Source organism: Lytechinus variegatus, chromosome 1 (genome assembly GCF_018143015.1).
Source record: "Lytechinus variegatus isolate NC3 chromosome 1, Lvar_3.0, whole genome shotgun sequence".
Taxonomy (NCBI): domain Eukaryota; kingdom Metazoa; phylum Echinodermata; class Echinoidea; order Temnopleuroida; family Toxopneustidae; genus Lytechinus; species Lytechinus variegatus.
The window spans coordinates 51,682,295-51,707,025 of NC_054740.1; the positions used below are offsets into that span (position 1 = coordinate 51,682,295).

The 24,731-nt window shown below is 36.0% G+C and overlaps 1 protein-coding gene across 2 annotated transcripts in view; it reads left to right on the forward strand.

Annotated features, from left to right (window-relative positions):
- The window catches only part of LOC121416153 (extracellular sulfatase Sulf-1-like), a 90,746-nt gene that overhangs the window by 24,704 nt on the left and 41,311 nt on the right, over window positions 1–24,731 (forward strand). For both annotated transcript variants that reach the window (XR_005970106.1, XM_041609632.1), the window contains exons 4-5: window positions 17,706–17,856; window positions 18,883–19,053. Coding sequence is in view for 1 of the 2 variants with exons in the window: in XM_041609632.1 (XP_041465566.1) it covers window positions 17,706–17,856; window positions 18,883–19,053 (322 nt within the window). In the remaining variant the exon portion in view is untranslated. The remainder of the gene's footprint in view (window positions 1–17,705; window positions 17,857–18,882; window positions 19,054–24,731) is intronic.

Below are 24,731 nucleotides of genomic sequence, written 5' to 3' on the forward strand. Positions count from 1 at the left end.
TAAATAACAATATTGAAAATGATTAAATGACAGCTAGATTTTAATATAGTGCCTTTTCCAGAGTTCCAAAGGATACAAAGTGCAAATATTATTACTCTGGCTATATCTTCAGCTGCCAATATAGCAGATCAATTCCTTGGATGTATTAAGAAAATTATATAGAGCTCATAGCACCATTTAGCTAAAATCTAATCATTTTAATATGCCCTTCCTAGATGGGACGTATTATTGTATTACATTCGGTGTCTGTCCGTCTGTCCGTCTGTTAATTTTTCCTTGGAAATGTGATAACTTTAGTTTGACCTAACTTAGGCTCATGTAATTTGGCGTGTATGATACTAGCAAGGATTCCAGGAAGCCTATCGATTTTGAAGTCAAAGGGTCAAGTCACCACCTTTCACTTTTCTTGCTTTACCAATAAGTCCATTTTCAGTGTTACAGGCAGGCGTATCATGTGCTCGCCCTTGTGACACTCTTGTTGATATTTTCGAAATGTTAATTAAAACCATATACCTGCAGTTGTAGAGAACAAAAGGTTGCACTTCAAGTTGGATTGAAACAATATAAGATCGTGGCATAGTTACAGCCCTCTTGATTCAATTTTATACCACATTCAATTCTTAACGTCCTTCAGTACCCGGTGTGAACGTGACATTGAAATCTGTCATCATCAGTGAGGTCACCAATTGAATTAGCATGGGCCCAATCCACCTGTTCACACCCCTATCTTGTTCCTAGAAATGTTATAGTTTAACTGGTCTGGGGGTGAAATTAGCTTTGATCCTCACAACAGTGTTTCTAATTGGCTTCCATGTGGTAATGGGTACCCTACTAGAAAGTGCAGTATACTCATGTAACTTTAACATCCACTTAGCCAACCACCAGTTGGTCTAATGATATCCTTTTTTACACAGGATTTTCTTAACCCCGGACTATCGCTAACCCCGTACTATCCTTAACCCCGTACTATTTTTTTTCCTTTTCACACATGCCAAATTGTTATTGCTAACCCCGGATAAGGAATGCTTGCTTTTTACACACGAAACTCGCTAACCCTGGACTAGTGGTTTTTGTCGATCAGTACTTCACTCATACACTTTTTACACATGCTAATATTTCCTTAACCCGTACTATAGGTGGGGCTAAATTGCTATTTAGCCCCACCTATAGTACGGGGTTAAGCTTAGCCCACTTTCGTTTTACACTAGCGATCTTAACCCCGTACTATCGCTCTTAGCACCGCAATTGCTGGGATAACCCTGCTTTTTTGCAGGGCCAAATAATCCCGTACTAAAGGTGGGGTTAGCCCACTTTGCAAAAATGCTGTGTAAAAAGAAAGTGGGCTAAGCTTTACCCCGTACTATAGGTGGGGCTAAATGGTGGGGCTAAATGGCAATTTAGCCCCACCTATAGTACGGGGTTAAGGAAATTTTAGCCTGTGTAAAAAGGGTATAAGTACATTGTCTGGTACCACTGTGGCTGAACCCATTTGGTCTATTATTGATTTGGGCTAATTGCTGTTCTGCCCGCCTGTTCCTTGGCCTGGAACCTCCATTGGCAACTGTCTTATCTGGTAACCACATCCTGAGATCTCGCTTCCATTCCATGCAGATTAAATGGTTTCAATACCAATTACCAAAAAGAAATGAAATGATTTTTTAAAAAATGTAGATTTGCAGTTTTCAACTTAGACAATTACATTTTATCTGTTTCTAATTGTATCAGTCTTTTGGATCACATCTTCCACATAATTGAGATGATCTTTCATCTAGTTGTACATTGAATTCAAACTTTTGTTTTAAATCAATGATATTTAGATTACAAAAATTTGCACAACTTCAAAACTTGATCATTGGCATGTTTCTTAAAAATCTGTTATTAAATGTGAATATAGTGATTTATGGAGGATAAAAGCCTGTTACAAATTTTCATTTTCCAGAAATAATCTCTTGGACTGTTATTGTGCTAGATGACTGACAAGTCATGGAAGAAAAACCCGCACAAGAAAGACACAACATAGCATGCTGTAGACTTTTTTTCAGAAGGCACATTGTTTGCTGAACATTTCTGCCATCTTTTGAAGTATGAACTTTGCTAAGATGTCTCGTTAAATCCATCTCCAGAACTGACTCTCCTCCAGCTCGCTAGGAAAGTCCCCCTGCGGGTCTCGCCTACGAAAACACCGGGGCACAAATATTTGGACTTGGGTGCAGAATGGTCTGGCAATAGGGGGGAAACTGCAAAGGTGCCATTAGGGGTGCATTCTCGTGCCCCAGGGGGGTAAACTTGAACCCCGGTAGGTGAAAGGTGACAGCAGGTGATGTGAGAGAAAGAATGAAGAAAAAAAGAAACTTTTTGTCAGAACCAGTCTGGAAGTCCATCAGGGTTGGTATTGCTTATGAAGATTGAGGAAAATCATATAAATAAATGATCACCATCGATTGATGGCTGAGGAAAGGGTTCATGGGGTCTTCACCTTCAGAGTCCTGGTATTCAATAATGCGAGTGATTTGGCGGTAAATAATGGATTTAAGGGTAAATAATGGATCACTTTTGTTTGGTAACTGGTTCAGGGGAGAAGGCGAGCGTGGATTTAGGAAGGATAGGGGATGATGGATTGTGGATTGATACTGTTTGTGAAAGGGTGCTCAGGGTATTTGAAGTTTGGGATGGTACGATGTTCAAGATTTTCTGGCCCGTTCTGTGGCATTCCACACCCAAGTCGGACATTATCTCTCTCTTGAGTGACATCTTTATTCTAAACAGGTCGCATCTTGGGGTTGGGTTGGCAGGATATTGAGAGAGAATGATGATAGAAATGGAAGTCTGGATTTTGGAACAAAATAATTATTTTACAACACTATAGGCCTATATTGTTGAAGCCTGGAAAGTTTGAAATATCAATGATGTTCATGTAAGTTAAAGGTACTGTTTAACTTTGTGACCAGCCGATTTAAAAAATTCTCAAACCAAGATGAAACATGTGTACAAGTGCATGTATTAGAACTAATAAACCCTGAAAACAACCATTATTGAGAATGAAAAGCTAAAAGTACAAGGCAAACCCCGATTTTGTAAATTGGCGTCTTATAGACGCCTAAATAGTACACATAAGTGTATGGGATGAAATTAAGATGGTGTTTCCGGTCGCTTTATATTTCAATTTTTGAAGCACTAAATAATCATTTTTGAATGCAATTTTTTCTGGGCTTCATTTTTGTAACATATCACAGATACAGGTACAGATACAGATTTTTTAAAAGTCAAACCAATGTTAACCAATCACTTTAAGCAATTTAGATGAATGGGTATTGAGAAAAATAAAAAGAGACACCACTCTCAACACAGGCAAGATATAGAAGTGACAAGAATTTGATGTTCAATCTACAACATTCAGAAGAGTTGCAGAGTAAACAAACATTGCTAGAACCTACAAAATGTAATGTGAATTTTGATTAATTTGAAGTATTAAAGTCAAGTGATCTATTCGAAGGAAAATTGGCATGATGTAGATCCCAAAGTAATATACATGTAGTCCTATATAATTGACTAAAATATTGCAAAATCATGAATGTTTTTAAAATCCCATGGTCAGCAAGTGTTTGAAAAAAATGAGGTTCTATACCACTTCATATTCAGCACACTAAAGGACATGACTGTGTATTATAATACATTTAATTTTAATAGGGAAAAGACCAGTCAATTTGACATTATCCCATCATGCTAATGCCTCTTTCTCAGTAATTAGGTGTTTTTCTCCTGATTTTTTTCAGAAATATTTAGCCTAGATACTTGGGAGGTAATTTTGTTGAATTTTGTTTGAATTGATTTTATCACCGATGTCAAACTGGCATTGATAAATAATACCCATTTTGCTGAATATTCAGTATGATTCCCACCAATGATCATTTTAGCTGATTTGTTTTGAGGGAGGATGCTTGCAGTGTGTTTCCCTCTCATTTATCACATTAATATCACTAAAGCCAGGAATGAAGCCTCAATTTGCATGGCATTACATATGATTTGTATACAATTAGTAAGTGAGCCTGAGGGCCTCTCATCTGAACTAGCTTGCAATGGGCATAAAATTATCACGCAATGCTCTGTATTCGCCATTATCTAATCTAATAAAATGACAATTGTCCACATCATGAGACTGCAATACATGCGGCAAGGGACATGATAAAACACTGTTTTACAACATGTTTACCATTTTTTATTTGGTTTACATTTTTAGAAATGTATCCACATAATCTTTCTGTTTCAAATTGATAAACGAAGCTTTTATGCATAATTGTCTCACTTTGTTCTTTTATTTGAAATGCCTTTGTAAAGGTGTTTTCTCCACCGGGGGGGGGGGGGGGCACTTACATTGACGAGTGGATACCAAACGTGAAAAGGGTGTGAAAAACACAAAAATAATGAAAAGGGGTATCTATTTCGCTAGGAAAATTACGTGTTTAGGGTCGAATTTGCGGGGATGATAAAACAAAATTAAATTTTTTTATAAAGGATGTCCTTTTTGCCCCAACACTACGTGTTTAGAGTCCTATTTGCGCGAGGTGTAGAAGGTGGGGTCGTACTAGACCAAATAAGTTAAAGCCGACAACCAAAGGACCCGTAACAATAAAACATTCCTGTACTTGTTTAGGGGTTCATTTCAGGGAATATTTGCCAAGAGTATCGATTTGTTTCCAATACTTGTTAAGGGTAGGGTTTCACACGCCAATACTTGTTAAGGGTTGCATTTTCAGAAAATGGAAATTACGTGTTTAGGGTGCTTTTCGAGACCCCATGGTTGCGCATGGTATCCACTCGTGAATGGATGTGCCCCCCCCCCCAGGGTTTCTCCATCACGAGATGAAGTCAATTTTGAATTAATAAAAGGCATTGAAATTTCATCTATATCATAAAAACAACAGATATTATGAAATGGATGAGCTGATGATTCCATGTCTTACATTTCCTTTCTTTTATTTTGAAAATATGATATGATTTATTTACGTTTTGTCATTGAATCATCCATTTGATAAAAATAAATCACATTTTGAATGATTTATAGAACCCAAGTGAGGACCTTTTTTTGAAGGGGGAGGGGCCCCTACAGAAATTTAAGCGTGCCGCTTGCTAGTAACTAGCATGCGACTAGCAGGGCGCTCGCTTAATAAGCGAGTGCATGCTAGCGAACAGTCCCTGCTCGCTAAAAGATCGCTTAACTATTACTCTGCACGCATATTACACGCTTATTAAGCTAGCCGCATGCTAGTTACTAGCATGCCGCAAGCTTGTGCAAGCTAGTCGCACGCTTCCCGCAAGCTTGGAAATTTCTGTAGGGGGGGGAGTAGTGAGAAATATAATGATTTCTACAATATTCAAGATGATACACTATAAACTCCCAATCTACTCAAATGTGAAGAGACCTGGGGCCATTTCATAAAGCTGTTTGTAAGTTAGGAGTGACTATAACAACAACCTGTGAACCTTTCTCCACCTTATTTCCATACAGGATTTTGTTATTTTACCAATGTTTTGTAATTTGCAGTTTATTTGTAATCATTGTATTGTAATCATATTTGATTTGTATTTGTTTATGTGTATGATATATGATGTGGAAGAGGTTCATTGTGGTGACGGTATGAGTAGAAGAAATAACCAGTTGTCTCATCTACGTTTGATACATAGTAAAGACAACTGGTTATTTCTTCTACTCATACCTTCACCACAATGTTATTTTATAATGTTAATGATGGAAATGAAGATAAAACTTGAACTTCTTACATGCTAAATAGTTACCAATGAAAATTTAACGGTGAATATTATTTCCCACAAGAAAGGATCACCAGTCGTTCTTAAAGTCACTCTTAGCTTAACGGCCCCCTGATTTCTATTAACATATAAAAACAAGAAATCTTGACATCTTTAAAAGCAAAACTCCTCCATCTCATGTGCCTTTCCTGTTAATGCATTTATTCTGAATTTGCAGTAGACTTAATAGGTACAGGTGCCAACTGGGATAATATTATTGCACATGCCCATCAATAAAGATGACGGAATACATAAATGATGTACAATGTCAGACTGACCAAGGTCACAATAAATAAATCCTGATTGGGAGTTAGAAAAAGTGACATTGAATTGCTTAATTAGTACATTGTCATGCTCATAAAGTTAATGAATAAACATTGCATGATTGACAAGTGTGATTTTCTTTAATGAAATTAATTCAGGGAAGTTGATATGATTGAGTCTTGTTAAAACTGAAGTGAAATTGACACTGGCTAATCAAGAATACCCTTGTATGTACTGTAGATACATATGGCATTTCAAACAATATTTATAAAAAATTGAGAGGGAGCAAAGGGGTCACGAGCAAGCAAAAATATTGACATTTTTATTGCAAAAATTCAATTTTGTGATAAATTTTGACATGTAATATTCATTGAAAAATAATATCATATTTTACTCTTCTTTCTTCCTTTTTTCCTTTTCTCTTTTTTTCTCTGTCGTTAATTTATTATTATTGTTATTTTTTTTTTGGGGGGGTGCAAGTGCCACCAACCCCCCACCCATCTATATGCCACTGCTAAAACAACATTGTTTAAAAAAAATTGGGTTGGAATGTAAGTTTTTGCCCTGTTAGTAATGGAAATTTCAGTCCAATTTGGAACATTCTAAAATGACAGCTTATAATAGGCATTGTTGATGGCAAAAAAATATTGATTTAAAATCGATCAGATATTATCTACTTTAAACTTCTGTGAGGGTTCTCATTGCGAAAGATGCACAAGCTTGATTTCCAATACATGTGTAGTATGTGAAGCGAAGAAAACACCAGCAGTGTGCAGTATGGCATGAACACGGGAGTATATAGGCCAACACAATGGTGTCGTAGTATCATGATTTAAAATTATGTTTAATACATTTATGTTACCTGTTTAAAAGGTTTTCTGCAGAATCATCTTTCCAAAGCCCCTTTTTTGTGTTTGTGATTTGAAACATGTCTATTATTATTGTTCCACAACCTTGATTCTGTAGAAATGTAAACATGTATCAAATCATGATTCTAGGGTAAAAGAGTGGCGCATAAACGCACCCTAGATCCAACCGCTACAGACTCAAAAATACTGGCGAAAAACCGTTAATTGAGGGTCTAGACACGAGGAATACAATTAATATTTCCATGATACCGTCATCTGTGAAATTCATTCCTGATGATATGTTTTTGGTGCGATTTTCCACGGAATCATCATATGGAATGCCACGATGATGAGGGTAACGATGTTGGCCTTGACAGGTGGATTGTTATATCATTCAATTTGAGTGTGAAATGAGTTTGAAGGATTGATGCCTACGTGAGCTGGGTGGATTTGTAGAATTAGCAGGAAGGACGGATGGAGATGGGAAAATGAACAAACTAAAAAAAATTAAAGAAAAGGCTTTATTTGCACATGAGAATTTGTAAGGTTTGTGTTGTTTTATTTTGATTCAGAGTTGTACATTCAATATCATTTGTCAAGCAGAGCTGCCAACCAGTACGTTTTGGCGTATTTAGTATGTTTTTTTTTGCAACCAAAATACGATAGTATGTTTTTTCTTTGAAAAATACGATTTCGTAAAAAAATATTTAAAAATAACACAAATATGGTTAATGGATCAATGTTATCTCAGGTAACTTTTTTTTCAATCATTTTGTTCAAACCAGGGTGAGATATACACAGGTTTCAATGTTTTTTTTTTCATCTGCATGAGCAGTGTGCATTTTAGCTTGCATACATACAGCTTGAGCATTGCGAGGCATGCCATGCATTTTATTATGAAAATTGAAATACAGGTTTTTTGGGGAAAATGCAAGTTTTTCTTAATCGCAGAATACAATTTTTTTATGCCCAGAGGATGGTAGGTCTGGTCAAGGCATATGAATCTGAATTAGTCAATTTTTATCTACATCATGTAACCAAAATTTAAGTAGAGAGAATGGGGGCATCTTTTTGGAGGGAATTTGGTAATTCTTTCAATTAGGTAGATCTAGTTTTAAGAGGCTAACATTATTATTTTTAAGTTGAGCAGATAGATTAAAATCAGATAATCAAACACTGACTTTTATTGCAAAATCCAAAGATCCAATAAGCATTATTTCATTGAAACAGTTGTCTTGTCATGAATATGCAATGAGGAAGCTGATGATGTCAAATCCCCACTTACTCATTTTCTTATCATATAGATATACATTATATGCATGAAGAAAAAAATTCTTCAAGACTGTAAAAATTGGATCAACTTCTGATGAAATGTGTTAAATATTCTCCAAGATATGCTTTGCAAGTCAAGATTTCATGTGCCACCAAAAAGTGTATGAACCATTTAAAGACCTTTTCCAGGTAATTTATTGGGCTGCTATTTCTCTACACAAACTGTCACAATAGGCATTAGATCTTTGTAGGCTTTCCCAGACAATGAATAAAATTGGGGATAAACATGTGACGGTTCTCTACATCTAATGAAACTAGACACGAACATAATACCGTTTGCTGGTAAAATGATTGAGGCCCTGGATATTAGAAAGTCACTGATGCATTGATCATCACCATGACTTATATAGCTACGAGTTTGTTCATCGTCATGTTTATGCATGTTGTTGATTGACGTGATCACACTACCACGCTAGCTTTCTTTCCTGCGACACATTTAAAGACAGTGCAAACTTCCCCCACCCCCCCATTTGTTTGCTGGATTAAAGTTTTATCTAACATTACTGCAGAATTATTTATTTATTTGTTTATTTGATTTGATTAATGTAACTGAATAGTTAGAGTTGTGCAAAAAGTTGAGCAAAGCTTTATGAACAGCTTTATCTAACACCATTGAGGCCATATTTTTTCACCATGACCCTAAAAGATAATGTGATCATTTCATCAGTCTCAACTATGGAAAGCCAGCAATGCCATCATATAGAAAACATATATGCCAAATTAAATCATGTTGGACTCTAAATATGACAAATACCTAATACCCCTTTCATAAACCCAATTACTATGAATTAGGCGGCTAATATCAGCATAATTTGGTCGTAAAATTTGAGGAGGACAAGAGTTATCCGCATTACTCTGATGCTGCTATTATCCGCATAATAGCGGCATCGGGATAAGATTTTGAGTTTATGAACGCATATCCAAATAATGCGGATAATTGCCATGGAGTGGTCACAAGGTCACCCTTTTCCAACACAACCGCATCGGAGGGGGCGTGCCCAGTTGTCATGGCGATTATCCGCCTTTTTCAGGACGGGCGCTCGTAAAAATAATGCAGATTTTTTTCGGAGTTTATGAACGCAATTTTTATTGCATTATCCGCATTACTCTTAGGCGGCTAATTGGAGGATAGGTTTATGAAAAGGGTATAAGTTGTATCATAAAAAAGGTTTTGGCTACATCATTGGGAGCTTTCTTGTTTGCAAAGGCGCATTTGTACATCTATATGTGCTCACTAAGAATTATGATTCTCCTTGCTTTCCATAATGTGGATGGTTGGATCTACCACACTATTTTGTAATTTACCTGAAAATGTGATCTTCCTTCTTGTGTGAATGAATAAATAAATAGGTAATATATGAAGGCCCTAATCTGTTTCTTATACAATTATGAATAACTTCAATGATTGACAGGTTATTGATAAAAGTACCAGTGATTTAACATCTACCTCAGATGTTAATGTATTAGTTCATTATTGTTTCTATGTTCATGTAGAAATAATTATTTCAAGCAATTGTTCAGAATAGTTCTTTTTCTCTTTAACCGTTCCCCTTTTAATGTCCTGAAGGGAATACCCCTTTACTAGAAGGAAATTTTCATCTTTTGCCTGGATAACCATATTAGTTATCGGGGGAAGATTTTGATTGATTAAAATATAAAATGTTGCATTTCTCTTTCAATTTGCTTAAATGAAAAGCTTGTCAGTTTTCTCTTCCAAGATATAGGAACTGTCAATAATAAGAAGGCAGTAAAGCATGTCTACAAGATAATCAAATTCAATTTTAGAAATTGATTTTTAATAAGAAATCTTGAAAGAACTATTTGAAAATAATAATTTTTGTGAAAAAATGTTCTCAAAATAGAATGTTCTGGCTATAAAAACAGGCCCACAGACAATCATTAACTTTGAAGCTGAACCAAATTATACCAAATCCCTGGCATAACTCCCCAAATTGGGAAGAATCTTGACTCTATGAATTAACCTTAATAATAATATGACCTTGAGCTTTTAATATCTCTAGAGCTTTCTACCAACTGTTTGATACTGTATTCCGCAAGGGAAGGCATCAGTTGTCAATGCCTGAGAAAATACACCATGTCAATCATGTCATCTCGTTTGGATTCTATATAGAATTAAGACTCGTGTGATATGTTGTGGGGATGAAGTACATGTATGTGGCAAGTTTTTCTGTAATCTTCTGGAAGAAGAATACTGAAGAAAATGTTAAATGCTTTCCCTCAGACAAACATACAATACCATAAAAAGAAGATTACAAAACCATAGGGCCGTCTGCACCATTCCGAGTTTTCAAATCTCGAGATTAATCGCGAAGAGGGCGATCGGGCTAAAATCTCGAGATTGATCAAACTCGGGATGGTGCAGCACCGCCTAATTAGTATACTTCAAGTTCCAGAATAATTCATTGACTATTTATAGGCTGAAAAAAATATCAAAATAGTTATTAGCTGCTGACATACCAACTAATATTCTCAATTCTAAATGCATTGTATATTTGCAGAGTAACGTACAGTCCATGAAATTGAAAACATTTGTTCAATTTAAATGAAAGTTAGTCATGACATGAAATGTTTGTATTGCTTTAGATGAAACCAAATGGCAAATAAAAACACAAAACAATATATAGGTCCTACTGGATTAAAGTGATTCCATATTTCTTGTCATTAAGCATTTAAGTAAGGGATTGCAAGTATTTAGCTTGAAATTGCCAAATAGTGATTCATTTTGCTTGTTGCTTGTTGGTTTGTTTTGATTATAAATCTGAAAACGATAATCTTTATCTTTGGCATTTGTAATATTAAAAAGACTAGTACTATCCATTTAACCTCAATCAATATATTTTCTTAAATATGTAATTTTATTGGTTTATTTTCTGTGCAAATTTGTCATTTGTACAAAACGATATCATGTGTAAATCCTTGAATATTATGATTCATCCAGTAAACTTATGTGTCTTTAAAAGGGAAATACTCATCGCTCAGGAAGTAATAGGATATAGATTGTTGAAAAAAAAAGTTCAAACGTTTGGAATACATTATCATCTTCTGATTGGCGATATACTACTCTCCCATTTTCTCATGGGATTGCATTTCCATGAGTGAATATTCCAATGATCTAATCACAATATGACGTCGGTTTGCACATTTTTAAGACCTCGGCTATTAAAGGGTCTGCATCCCCTCTTGATGAAAATTGAGTTATTGGATTGTTCTTCAAACTAGGGATCTGTTGTTAAAGGTCAAGTTTATCCGAGAAAAATGTTGATTTGAATAAATAGAGGAAAATCAAACAAGCACAACACTGAAAATTCCATCAAAATCGGATGTAAAATAAGAATTTGGCATTTTAAAATTTAGCTTATTTTTCATAAAACAGTTATATGCACAACTCATTGATATGCAAATGAGAGAGCCCATGATGTCCCTTTCTCAATATTTCTTTTGTTTTTTATTGTTTGAATTTTACAATATTTTTAATTTTTACCTATGTGACAATCAGGATAAACTTGAGTGTACAGGGAGGAACAAAACTTTGTTTCACAGGATGAGGAGAAAATTAGAATATTTCATATTTCATGTAATAATATACAAAAGAAATAGTGAGTGGTTGACGTCGTCAATCACCTCAAGACATTTGCATACCGACCAGGATGTGCATATAACTGTTGTGAGAAATTGAGCAAAACTTTAAACTGTCACAACTTTCTCATTTTACATCCGATTTTCATGAAATTTTCAGTGTTATGCTTATTTGATTTTTCTCTTTTCATTCAAACAAAACTTTTTTTGCTTGGATGGACTTGTCCTTTAACAACAACGTTTTAATATTGATCTTGAAAGCATCTATGAGGACAGGGAGGGGGGGGGGGGGTGGACAGGGAGGGGAGGTTGTCAGTGGGATTCTTCATAGCCTGAGAACTTAATTATATCTTAATTATATTAGACTTTGATAAAATCATAGTGCATTGTCTCTTGCAAATTAGCTGGATAATTCACCAACTCAGTTGACTCGCAGTTATCATCTAAAAAAAAAGAATCACATGAAATAGCCCAGTTATTGCAACTTTACTACAAATGAATCTTATGATAGTCCTGATCATGATGATTTGCCTGATCAGAAATAACAATAACAATTGAATTCATTCAAAAATACAGGAAGATGAGGTATACTATTAAAAGTGCCTGTGAGGTGACCTAATAGACTGTTTGTCATTAATTACCCTTTTGAATATTGAGTCACTGAGATCACTAAGTTAATTATGAATATGATGATTATGGGTAATTTCAGTTCTTTTTCTGGACATTTCATGTGATTTACATCACTTTTAGTGGTTCTCTGACAGAAAGCATGGACTTCACAGAGTATTGCGTGACATTTCCTCTGCTTTCTTTCAGACAATGCCATAATTGGCCAGGGGGAAGTAGGTGGACAGGAGGAACCTGTTAGAGACCCTCTAAAAATGATTCACCCCTTTTATATTCTTCCAATAAAAAAACCAAACCTTCCTATATGGTCAGTTTCACATAGTATGTGATAAGGATCATTATATTTCCTCAAAGAAAGACAAGATATGGGAGAAGGATGTGATTTTGATCATAATATTTCATCCATGTCCTTTATAAAGGAAAGGGGCTGGATGACACATCCCCTGGACTTGAAAGATTCAATGCTTCCAAACTTGATGGAGTGGTGAGTGATGAGATGGTATCGGTTCATTCTTTTTAAGATGCCCAAGGCATCGATTAAACCATTCAGTTTTTTTTTCTCTCAGAATTCTTGGTTTCCACAAAAACTGTTGAGTGTAATATAGAATGAAGAGGAAAGTTATCCTAAAGATAGTTGGCACCTTTGTCCAGGTGTGAAAATGAACTATAAAAAAGTATAATCTTTGTTCCAGTTGCAATACCCTGAGTTTTGCAGATCAAACAGTGGCTTGTGTAATGATATCCATATGTCACATAGATCTTGTTTCTAATAGGTTCTGCCAGGTAGGAAGTCCCTCAGTCTTGCAGACCAAACTGGCCCACGTACAAACAGTGGTGCTAAATTTCTAACTGCTATGCACTTCTAGGTATAGTTTAACACCTTGATTATTTGCTTCTCTCTTTTTTTTTTAAAGTTAAGGACTTCCATTTGTCTGTAAGAACTTTGAAGTTTTATTTATTTTTTACTCTAGGAAAGATACAGTATACTGTATTTATTTCCTCGAAAAACAAAGTTAATCAATTATACCTTAAGAACTACATAGAATGATGATGATTAGGAAGAATAAAAAAGTAGGAGGAGGAAGAGGAGAGGTATGGAAAGGATGCAATCATGCAAAGATAGAAAGAAGATTAAGGAAGAAAAGAAGATGCAAAGAGGAGAAAGAGACAAAAAAGGGAAAGAAAAAGAAATTGAACTGATAAAAGGAAGAACCTATGTCCTCTGCCCCTAATTCCAAACAACTTTAGCCCCAGTGAAATCTCAAGCACCTTCAACTGTCTCAAAATCTTCAAGTCATACCTATTCCTCCCTCCACCCCACCTTTCCATCGTGACATACACCTCTGGGAGTGTTCAAAATGAGGCATGAAGTCATTAGGAAACCCCATATCTGCTTATGATTAGTTTGTAACCGATGCTTCCTTTCGGTCTGCGACAGTGATGCATCCAGGGGGAGTATCTTGTAGGGTCTTGTGGGCGACTTGATACAAGCCACTGAGGATGCGTTGAATCCAATTTCTTAGGCTAGAATCACAAACAAAAAATACAAATCAGAATGTAATCACTAAAACGCAATTTATTTTGGAAAAAGCGTTCAGTAATTTTGCACTATTTTCCCTCATGAACAGGGAACTCCCAAATCCCTGATTTTACCTGGGAAGTAAAGGTCATGCAGATTGCAGAAGTTGAGGTCCTGCATTACATGTCCAAACTGGACGAAAGCTCCCGATTGGGGTCTCTGTTGGGTTTAATCGTCTTTTATTTAATGTTGGGAGTTTGGCATGCAGAATTGCATTTCAAAACATATTTTTCGGACACTACTGGTTTACGTTTTGAAAAGATATTGATTTTATGACTGACAGAAAATTGGTGGCTACCATGTTTTGAACCAAATATCTTGGAAAAAACAAAACCCAAGAAACTTTAAGTGTGATGAAGAAATTTTTAAAAACCTCACAAACCTAACATACAGATTGTATAAAGGAAGGAGGCATAGAAATGTTTCTGCCTACAGATAGAGGAAAAAATTAATGAGGAAATAATATAAAACAACAAGCAGGGAAAACTACTGAATACATCTCGGGTTATACAGATATTTTTGTTCCTTTAAGCTGACAAGAATCATCCCTAGATATATATATTTTTTCCTTCTTTATTACCGGTGTCATCACCGCACTACACTAGCTCCGAGCACATATCGAAATCGTACCACTCGATGACCTAATTTTGACAGGCCATGATCACGCAAGTTTCATCTCTTCGGGGTAAAATTCCTGTCCCTGTTGATGGTGGGCAGTTGGGTTCCTTGAAACGTTGATTGCTTTATCAAGCCAAGTTGGGGGAAAGTATAGATGGGTATTCATGAGGATGAATCCATGTATATGAAGATAAGGGGACGGATCATGGCTGGAATCATTTAGAAATTAATAAAGGGGGTAGGAGTTGTTTTAGAGAAGGAAAGGGAAAGGATGTGGAAAATCAATTGCCTATTATTATAGATAATATTATACAAGTATGAAATTTGACTAAAATAACTTGGTTCAACAGAAGACTAAAAAAGGGAATATAAAAGTGAGGAAGGGAAAGTTCTATAGATAGAGATATACAGTATATGGATAGGTAGGTATGGAGATATATCAATGGATGGATGGATGGATGGATAGATAGATAGACAGACAGATCATACATTAATAGGTAAATAGAAAAAAGATATAGAGAAAGGTATATACTGTATATAGAGCAACAGTGAGGGGGGTAGTTTGATTAAGAGAGAGAAAGGGAAAGAAAGAGAAGGGCGAGGTGGCTTAAGGAGAATCAGAAAAAGAATTTTGAAGTTGAACAGAGACAGGCCTTAGGATGGTAATATTATAGAAGGTATAAAAGAAAGAGGTGGATGATATGGATGAAACACAGAAGGATATTACAAAGAATATACAAATGTTTCTATGATATCCAATCTATCCCATTCAAGAGTGCTAGTGACGAAAGAACCCAAAGAACCGTGTTGACCAGTCTGTTCTTGGCAGATTTCCTTTATGCCTACAGGCTGACAATGTGATGATAACCCTTGTTATCCTCACAATCTCTAAACCATCCTGTATGAAATATCTTCAAATAATATTGAAAGAAGTGCTTGCTCTCCTGCTACAGCATGGACCTACTCCCATGCATGTAGTTATGAATAAGCTCAAACAGTTTCATTGTGTATGGAAGATTGTCAATTCCCCCCAAGCTGCTCACAAGCCTGAATTTGCTATGTTACATTTTCAATTTACATTATATCCTTTGTAAATTTTCAGGGGCTCTTTTTAACTTTCCAGTAACCTTTTTTGCCATTTCTTGGGCAAAGTTATTGCCTCCTGTGCATCCCCATGCACCCCTCTCCCTAGTCAGCAGACACAGAATCTTGGGTTTTCACAATTCACATAGTTCGAAGTCTGAAGTAGTAAGACCAGATTCACTATGTACTAAGGCTGGCCCCAATATGACATTGTTTCTTGTAATATTTAAGAATAAATCTTCAATTTCAAAAGTGTTTGGCTGGGTATGTCACTTTCATTCAGACAAATACTTTGAACATCCCCTTAACATATCCCATACCACCGGCCGTCCAGCGAATGATGATGGTTTGCAGGTCATATCAGCCCCTGCAGAGTGTTGGTTGTGGCACATTTATTGATCCCTTATCTAATTGAAGACCGGGTCTTGCTATGATTTTGTGAATCGAGGGATTGTTGACCGAGTCACTGAGACGATCAATGAAAGGAATATGTTGAGACCGGGAGAATATTTATTACCTGTTCACACTGGAGAAAACCAAACATTCACACAAAGAGAAAAACTTTGACACCGTTCTCACTACCTTCCTAAAACTAGTTAACATGTTGTGAGAACGGTCAAACTGATCTTCCAAACTGGTTCAGAAAACCACTTCGCGATGTAGTTTTCAAGATTGCTTTGCTCTCGTTAAACTGGTTTTAGCATACGTGAGGACATAACCATTCTTCGGGAAGCGATCTTCGCACATTTTGAGCCCGCTACTCAACATGATAGGTGTAGAATGCCTATGCTGCAGTTTTGAATTTCGCACGAAAGGTGTCACCCTACTAAGAGCGTTTCCATGTCAACAAGATTGCTTTACGTGAAGTGATTTTGAAAACCACTTTCGCGTCAAGAGGGAACGCTAGCAAAACAATCTTCCAAACTGGTTTCTTGAATTGGTTTCCAGTAAACTAGTTTTAGAAAGCGTATTGAGAACGGCCTTTGTTTAAGAATCATCCCAGGGATGTCATGATGCCATTTATATGTCTATATGTGTAGTGTAATAACAGTGAGGAATGGATTCCTAGCATCAATGTTCAGGAACAGAACATTTATCCACATTTGATGCTCTTGACCCATGTCTGGTTGAGCACTAAGTGATGATTTATGTTATTTTTATATTATTTTTATTTTGGGGGTTTTAATGACTATCATGGAATAAATGGAAGTGGTATTTTGTTTCACATGTTTCCTATCCTTTATTGTGCTACACATATCATTGGATAGAAATAGAAATATATGAATGAATGCATTCATTTTACCACTGGAAATGAAATAGATATAGTTTGAATAAAACAAATCAACAAATATGTTAAATAGGTAAATAAAGGATTACATGTGAATAAATGTATGAACGAATGAAATTATTCATGCATTGCTTAAATATGAAAATGCAGGAAACGTTTCCAATTGTCCAGCAATCTATTTCGTTGCACGCACCACGAACCGTCCTCTCTGCGTACTTTGATGCGAAAGTTAGTTTTGCAGAGAACGCATTAAAAAAAGGTTTTTAAAACCAGCAATAAGTGCACCTACAAGGAGAGCAAATTATTTACTGGTGTCTTTGTTCGATAGTTCAGGTTCCAAAGTTTCATCCCGTATCTTAACATTTTCTTGAAGTGCATTATTTACGCCACAGTGGGCATCATGATCGTAACAGAGAGCACGGTTCGTGGTGAAATCGCGAGGCGCGATAGCGCACTGTATCTGCGCAGAGAGGACGGTTCATGGTGTGGGCGACGATTTGATGAAGCTCTTCTACTCTCTTTAGCTATGTGAAAGGCTGTTAATCATCCACTATTTTTCCACTGATTTTAGATTAATTTTCAAGATGGAATTGGAATATGAATACAATTTGCTCACTTGTGAATCAATTTCTAAATTTTTTTCTTTTTCTTTGTCCATTTTCAGGGTACTTTGGCAAATATCTGAATGAGTACAGGGGTGACTACATTCCACCAGGCTGGGTTGAGTGGGTTGGACTGGTCAAGAATTCTAAGTTCTACAACTATACCCTGTGTAGGAACGGTCAATTGATGAGACATGGATTCAACTATCACAGGTATGTGAAACATAAATTTCACTGACCATAGGGTGAATGGGCCGAAATATGGTCGGAAAGGAATTTCATGGCTTTTCATGAATGTGACTTAAGAGCATGGTCACAGTGGCCGAGCGTTGTTGGAGCGGTCGTGGAGCAGTAGGGAAAGAGGGTCGAATTTCGCTCTCAAAATTGGGGAAAAAATAAAAAACAAAAATTGAAAACAAAAAAACAATCGAAATCGGTAAACGGTAGCGAGCGGTGATGATTTTTTTTCTCTCCGCTCCACGACCGCTCCAACAATGCTCGGCCGGTGTGACCATGCCTTAAGAGCACTGTAACTTATGGTGATCTTTCAGAGAATAAAAAATGGGCATTTGAAATGGATTATGAAATGAACCAGGTGTGTTCCTATGTCTGTGGATTGAGTATGTTTTGTTAGTCCTACCTAATGGAATTGGCTTTTCTGACTGCATTCAGAATAGGGTGAACACAACTTTTGCTCATAATTTCCCCCTTTTTTGATAATTGATATATCCTTCAACTTTTATGATTTTTTCTATACAAAAATTATTTCGAAATTCTATTTTGTCAAGAAACACAAATTTTCTTGGCTGTCTTTCTGCGCTATTTCTGGTCTATGATTTGTTCATTCATTACAGTAAAGTTTTCATGGTAATATTCAATTACATGTTGCGTTGTCTTGATGCATCAGATCACTTATTAATGATTAGTTACACAGAACACAATGAAAAAATCAAGACGGCACCTTAACAAAAGACGGTGTGGCGTCCTGTCAGTAGGTGTCCCGCTGTAATGCATCTCTTCGCAGTGGCTTTCTAGCATTCCTATTGTTTTATCTACGGTATGATGAGTATGGGAACAATCAACGAAAAGCTGCTGTAGGATTAACTCCTGCGTTGAAGACAGGGATCCAACTTTTGATAAGGTGCCTATGAAAGTGATACACCTCATAGATGTATTTTTTATTTGGTCTCTTACACTTTTTTCATAAATCTGACCATGATTCTTCAATTTCGTTCCCAGAGACTACCTCCCAGATCTTATAGCCAATGACAGCGTGGCATTCTTCAAACTTTCCAAGAGGGCGTATCCACGGTTACCTGTTGCCATGGTGCTGTCGTTCCCATCTCCACATGGACCCGAGGATGGTGCCCCTCAGTATCAGAACATGTTTGCTGGTAACAAGCTACACAGGTAGGTTTGGGGTTCAAGACCCTGGGACAGTATGCGATTTAGCATGGGAGTTAAAATAATCAAATCTCATTTTTAAAATGGGTACAGTGAAAGCTATCATTGTTTCATAGAGGTGCTGGTATCTCCACATCTATGGCTTTGTGAACCTGTGATATGCATGACATCTGCCTCATGGAAATTATTCACCTGTTGAAACAGCTCAAATTTCGTTTTTATTACAGGAAATAACAAAAAAAATCATGATAAGCACTTTTTCATGATATGATTCCAAACTTGATAAATGATGTGACTTCATCTGTTTGTCTCTGATTTAGGTAAAATAGCTGAAATCAGACAGCTGTTACACAACAGACTCAAAGTCAACTAACTTAATTTGAAAGTAAATTTTCCCTTTCAAAGTAATGATTCTGTATTAAAGGCAAATTTCAGATCATTTCCATCTCAACTTCTCAGTTCTTTTTGAACACCTATCAGGACATGGCATACTTGAAATCTTTAATGATCCCCAGATGCAGCCTTCAGAAGAAGATGCCCCTGCTTAATGAAGACGTCCTCCCCTTCAAAACCGATTAAAAGGTTTATTCATAAGGTAGCAATCCTACCCTTCAAAGATAATAAGAAATAAGGTTCTCTAGTATCAGTCTACTTCCTATGGTCAGAGGTGTGCCCCAAGCGTTAGGTTCACGTCATCAGTTAGTAGCTCTTTATCAGGTGCTCTTATACCCACTAGATCACATTAATACATGGTAATTTTAATACGGGAACATGTGCAAGCCCCAAAATACCATATATTTTATTTCTGCATTGTTAAACTTTTCATTAAATAAATGACTGAGTACTGGTGCTAAGGAAAGTTTTAAGGTGAAAGTAGTAGGCATCCTCCCTTCTTGCCATATTCATAAAATTTGATTGATATGACTTGGAGCTATTATAGTCAGGGCAACTAAAGAAAATAACATAGTTAGTTTATCATTGCTGATAATACTGATAAGAATAATAATTCTACTTGTAGTATTATTATAATCAGCAGCAGCAGCGAAAATAACTGACAAATCACTTCATCAGTGAAGCATTGCGGCCCAGTGGATTAGTCTCCGGACTTTGAAACAGAGGGTCGTTGGTTCAAATCCCTGCCATGGCGTAGTTTCCTCCAGCAAGAAATTTATCTACATTGTGCTGCACTCAACCCAGGTGAGGTGAGTGGGTACCTGGCAGGAATTTATTCCTTGAAATGCACGGAGCTCTGGAAGGCTGCTTGAGCTACAGCTGGGGTAATAATATCCAAGACCTTTGGAAGCACATAGAGATGTTATTCATAATTTGTCATGCGCTATATACAAGAACTGTCTATTATTATCAAACCAAGGAGCTTCAAAGCTCCCTGTTTTGATATCCTTGATAAAACTTCCCCCTTGTCTGGCACACCTTTTTCAAGAGGAAGCAGCATGAATAAAAAATCTGTAAAATTCTCCAAGGCTAGGGTTGCTTTGGTACCTGATTTATGGATAAAACTTTCTGATCATTTTAGAATGGTACGATTGATTGATCAGTCTGGTTAATTTTCTGTTTTTTCATCTTTTGAATGAAATAAATCAGCAATGGGGAACATTTCATAAAGAGTTATGTCATTTATTTTGAGTGATTGATGTTATAAGCTACTGTACATCCTTGCATCTGATTGGCAGAGAGCAAATATGTCAGTGAAAATCACCAAGAAAATTTTAATGAACCTATCCCTTGTCCCTTGTTCTCTTGGACCTGAATTTCATAAAATAATACTATTCATCTTTTTGTATGGGGGGGGGTGGTTTCCACTTTCTTAGAAGATAAAATTATTAAGTAGCAATAAACCACTTCACTATTTGAAAGAAAATCGCAATAACTGTGTAAAGAGTACATTCCTGTATGGCTTGAGTACCTAGGCTATGTTACACTCTAGCATATTCCAAGAGAGGTTGGAAGCTATTCCATGGTCTGGAAAAAGGAGATATGATGGAGTGTCATGCTTGAGCTCAGAAGTGTTGTTGTTTTGATAGATAACATGGAAATACAGAAGTGTGATTGGTTGGTCCCCCTAGGGATATACTCCTACTAATGACTAAAAATGGAAACATTCATGAGTGACAAATCGTGATGATTTTTTTTTCTTCAGAAAGTTGAGATGGATGGATAGAGGGGAGGGGGTAGAGGAAGAGAGAAAGATAGAGGCAGAAAGAGATGGAAGGGGGTGGGTGACAAGGATGGGGCAAGAAAGGGCCAGTTGAGATCTATATCCGCCCAGGGGTACAGGAATAGTAATGACTCAAAATGTGGAACATGAGTGAGTGATGTGGACGATATCTTTCAGAAATAGAGATATGGGGGAGGAGATGAAACAATCAATAAAGAGAGAAAGGAAGAGAGAGGGAGTGCAGGGGGGGATATGTGAGGTAGAGGAGAACTTAAAGGACAAGTCGACCCCAACAAAAACTTGATTTGAATAAAAAGAGAAAAATTCAACAAGCATAACACTGAAAATTTCATCAAAATCAGATGTAAAACAAGAAAGTTATGACATTTTAAAGTTTCGCTTCATTTCACAAAACAGTTAATGCACATCTCGGTTGGTATGCAAATGAGGGAACTGATGACATCACTCACTCACTATTTCTTTTGTATTTTATTATATGAAATATTTTGATTTTCTTGTCATTGTCATGTGAAATGAAGTTTCATTCCTCCCTGAACACGTGGAATTCCATTATTTAAACATTTTGTGCTTCAGGCAAGGAGGTCCTAATCATCAAATTCGTAAAAATTGAAATATTGTTTAATTAAAACAATAAAAAACACAAAAGAAATAGTGAGTGACATCATCGACTCTCTCATTTGGATGTAACTGGCTCGTTCATATAACTATTTTGTTAAAAATAACGGAATTAAACTTTGAAATGTCATAACTTTCTTATTTTACATCCGATTTTGATGAAATTTTCAGCATTGTGCTTGTCTGATTTTTTTCTTTTGATTCAATCAACATTTTTCTGAGGTGGACTTGACCTTTAAAGGGGAAGAAAAAGAGAAAGAAGGAAAGGAAAAGGGGAGAGGTTTGGGGGAGGGGATAGTCTATAAGGAAATTTAGAAACTTCAAGCAAAAAAGGAGAGCTCTCCGTGAATATGAAGTTACCTAAATGTACAGTGAAAGTACTACGATAGTAATTTGTCCTGAGCACAGATTTGTCTGTGAGTGTATGCATCGTGTGGTGATTATCAATATGATCTTTTGCTTTGGTTCAAATAATAATGGGGGGGGAGGGTAAGCAATTTAGCAAAATCTGTGAATTCCACATTTAAGCTGTTAGGCCTATGTCATCTTTGTGAGAAAGATAAAATATCATCTTGCCCCTATGCAGGCTTATAGAATTGACTTAAAATGCCAGAACTACATCAATATTGGAGACATATGAGTGTTTTTAATGGCCATAACTAAAGCTCATAAATTAACATTCCATGCAGGAGGCACAGTTCATTTAGTTGTTGTTTTTGTGGGTAATTGGAGAATATCAACAAGACTTCTCCACTACATTACCTTATCAAATCTTCTGTGACCTTTGACCCCATGCACTTTCAATGAAATACTCCTGTTTGTTTCTAAAACACAAAGATCATGTTACATTTACTGCAGAGAGATATCCAAAAAGGTTGTTTGATGCATTCCTAATAATTGGCTTGTGAGACTAGTTACCTTGGTAAAGTTACCATTGTGTCCTTCATGAAACAGGGCTCCAGGTGTTTTGAGCTTTGCTATCAAGCAATGATACATGGATTTTTTTTAAGATATTGCCTCATATCTTTCTAAAAAGCATACATAAAATTTCTTTACTTTATACAGGGAAATATTCTGTAATTTAATAAATGTGTTTCCCTGTTCAACATCGAAATATAAAATTATGGTTTGGAAACTACTTTGATTTGGAAGTTAGGTCCCTTGTGGGCTACAGGACCACAGGGAATGTCCTGTGATTTCCTATTAGATCTATGGCTTTGAATATTGCACGACACCCAGATCATACTTGGGCTGGGTTCAAACAATATTTTAAAACCCTAGCAACATGGTTTTCAAAAGATATTTAGTTCATACCATAGTTACATTCAAGCAGGTTTTTGTCGGTTTGAAAAGTAAACATCTTCCAAAATGCAAATAGAAGTATGAAACGCTGAACAGTGTGTGTTTTACTCTGTGTCGATTCTACAGAACTTTGGAATCTTAAATCAATTGAACGCAATAAACCATTATTTTGCTATGGACCCTCTTCATATTGAGCTTTTTATCAACATTTGTTGTCTGATAATTTTTTCAGAGACAAATTTTCTTCATTTTGATTGGCTGAGATACACAGGCATCTGATTGTTACCATGGTGACTGTCCGATAAAGCTGACTTTGGTAAAAAGAAGTTCTGACAATTGCTTTCTGGAAAGCTCCTGTTATATTGTCAGCTGATAGCCATAAAGACCTCGACTTTGAATTAATTGTACATAGGTCTTAGAAAAGAGGGAAAACATACATACATGTAAAGCAGTCAACTATGTCAAGCACTCTGTCTAGCTCATAGTAGTTTTAGTTTTTAAGAACTAAGAGATATAAAATGAAAGAGTAAGTAAATATTTTTATGCCCATTTAACTCCATTTTCTTGATGAGGTAGAGATAATTGTAAAGCTGAATTCCATATTGAACAATTTTTTTTCTAAATTTAGTTTATAGTACCGGCCTTTCTATTATGATGATATCCCAATATAATTTACAATATTATATACAAATCTCTGTAATTTCAAAAGGCTTTAGAATATATTAACATAAACACTGCAGCAATAGGTAATATATTTCTGTTTTTTATTGCCAAAATAAGCTATTGCTCGACTCCAGCCTCAAAAACCTACAGATCCAATTGATTTTATTGGGTATTATACTAAACCCAGATCAGAATTACATAAAGGGCATTTCTAATACAGAGAACAAAAAGATTGAACTTCAGTCTAGTTTTTTTGACCAGAGTTGACTGTTTACATTAATCCATTCACAACCATGCCACTACTTTGTTGATACAATTCATTTTGACATCTAATAGCAAACACTGGTTATTTGAAATATCAAATTCTTGCCCCAGTTATTTATTGAAAGCAAAACATACACTGAAAATTTCTGGCAAATATTGGAAGACTGGTTTAGTTTGGCCTGGTTTTGTGTTGGTTTTAAAGAAGGGGTTGAAAATTTCATTTGCTTCATCAATTATTTTATTACAGATTTGTAAATGTTAGTATCAAAGCTATTTGTGACTATTTGTTGACACAAAATTTGTATTGTCAATGTATTTTGGCCTGATTCTAAGCATTTAGAACCAGATCAATAACATTGACTTCAGTTGAGGCTGATAGATATCCATACTAATTTCATATTAATTTTTACATAAATAAATATTAATTTTAATATAATCAGGCCCAAATTTAACCCATTACTTCCAAATTTGGGTTGTTGATATATTCTATCCAACAGTAACTTCAATATGATAAAAGACAATGAAATGCAAAAAAAATGATGTCAGTACTCTAAAATCAGATTTAATTTGCGAACACACATTCATGTTGTATGCATGGTTGATATCCACCACTTGAGGAGTTGTCCACCAGTAACAGTCAAGT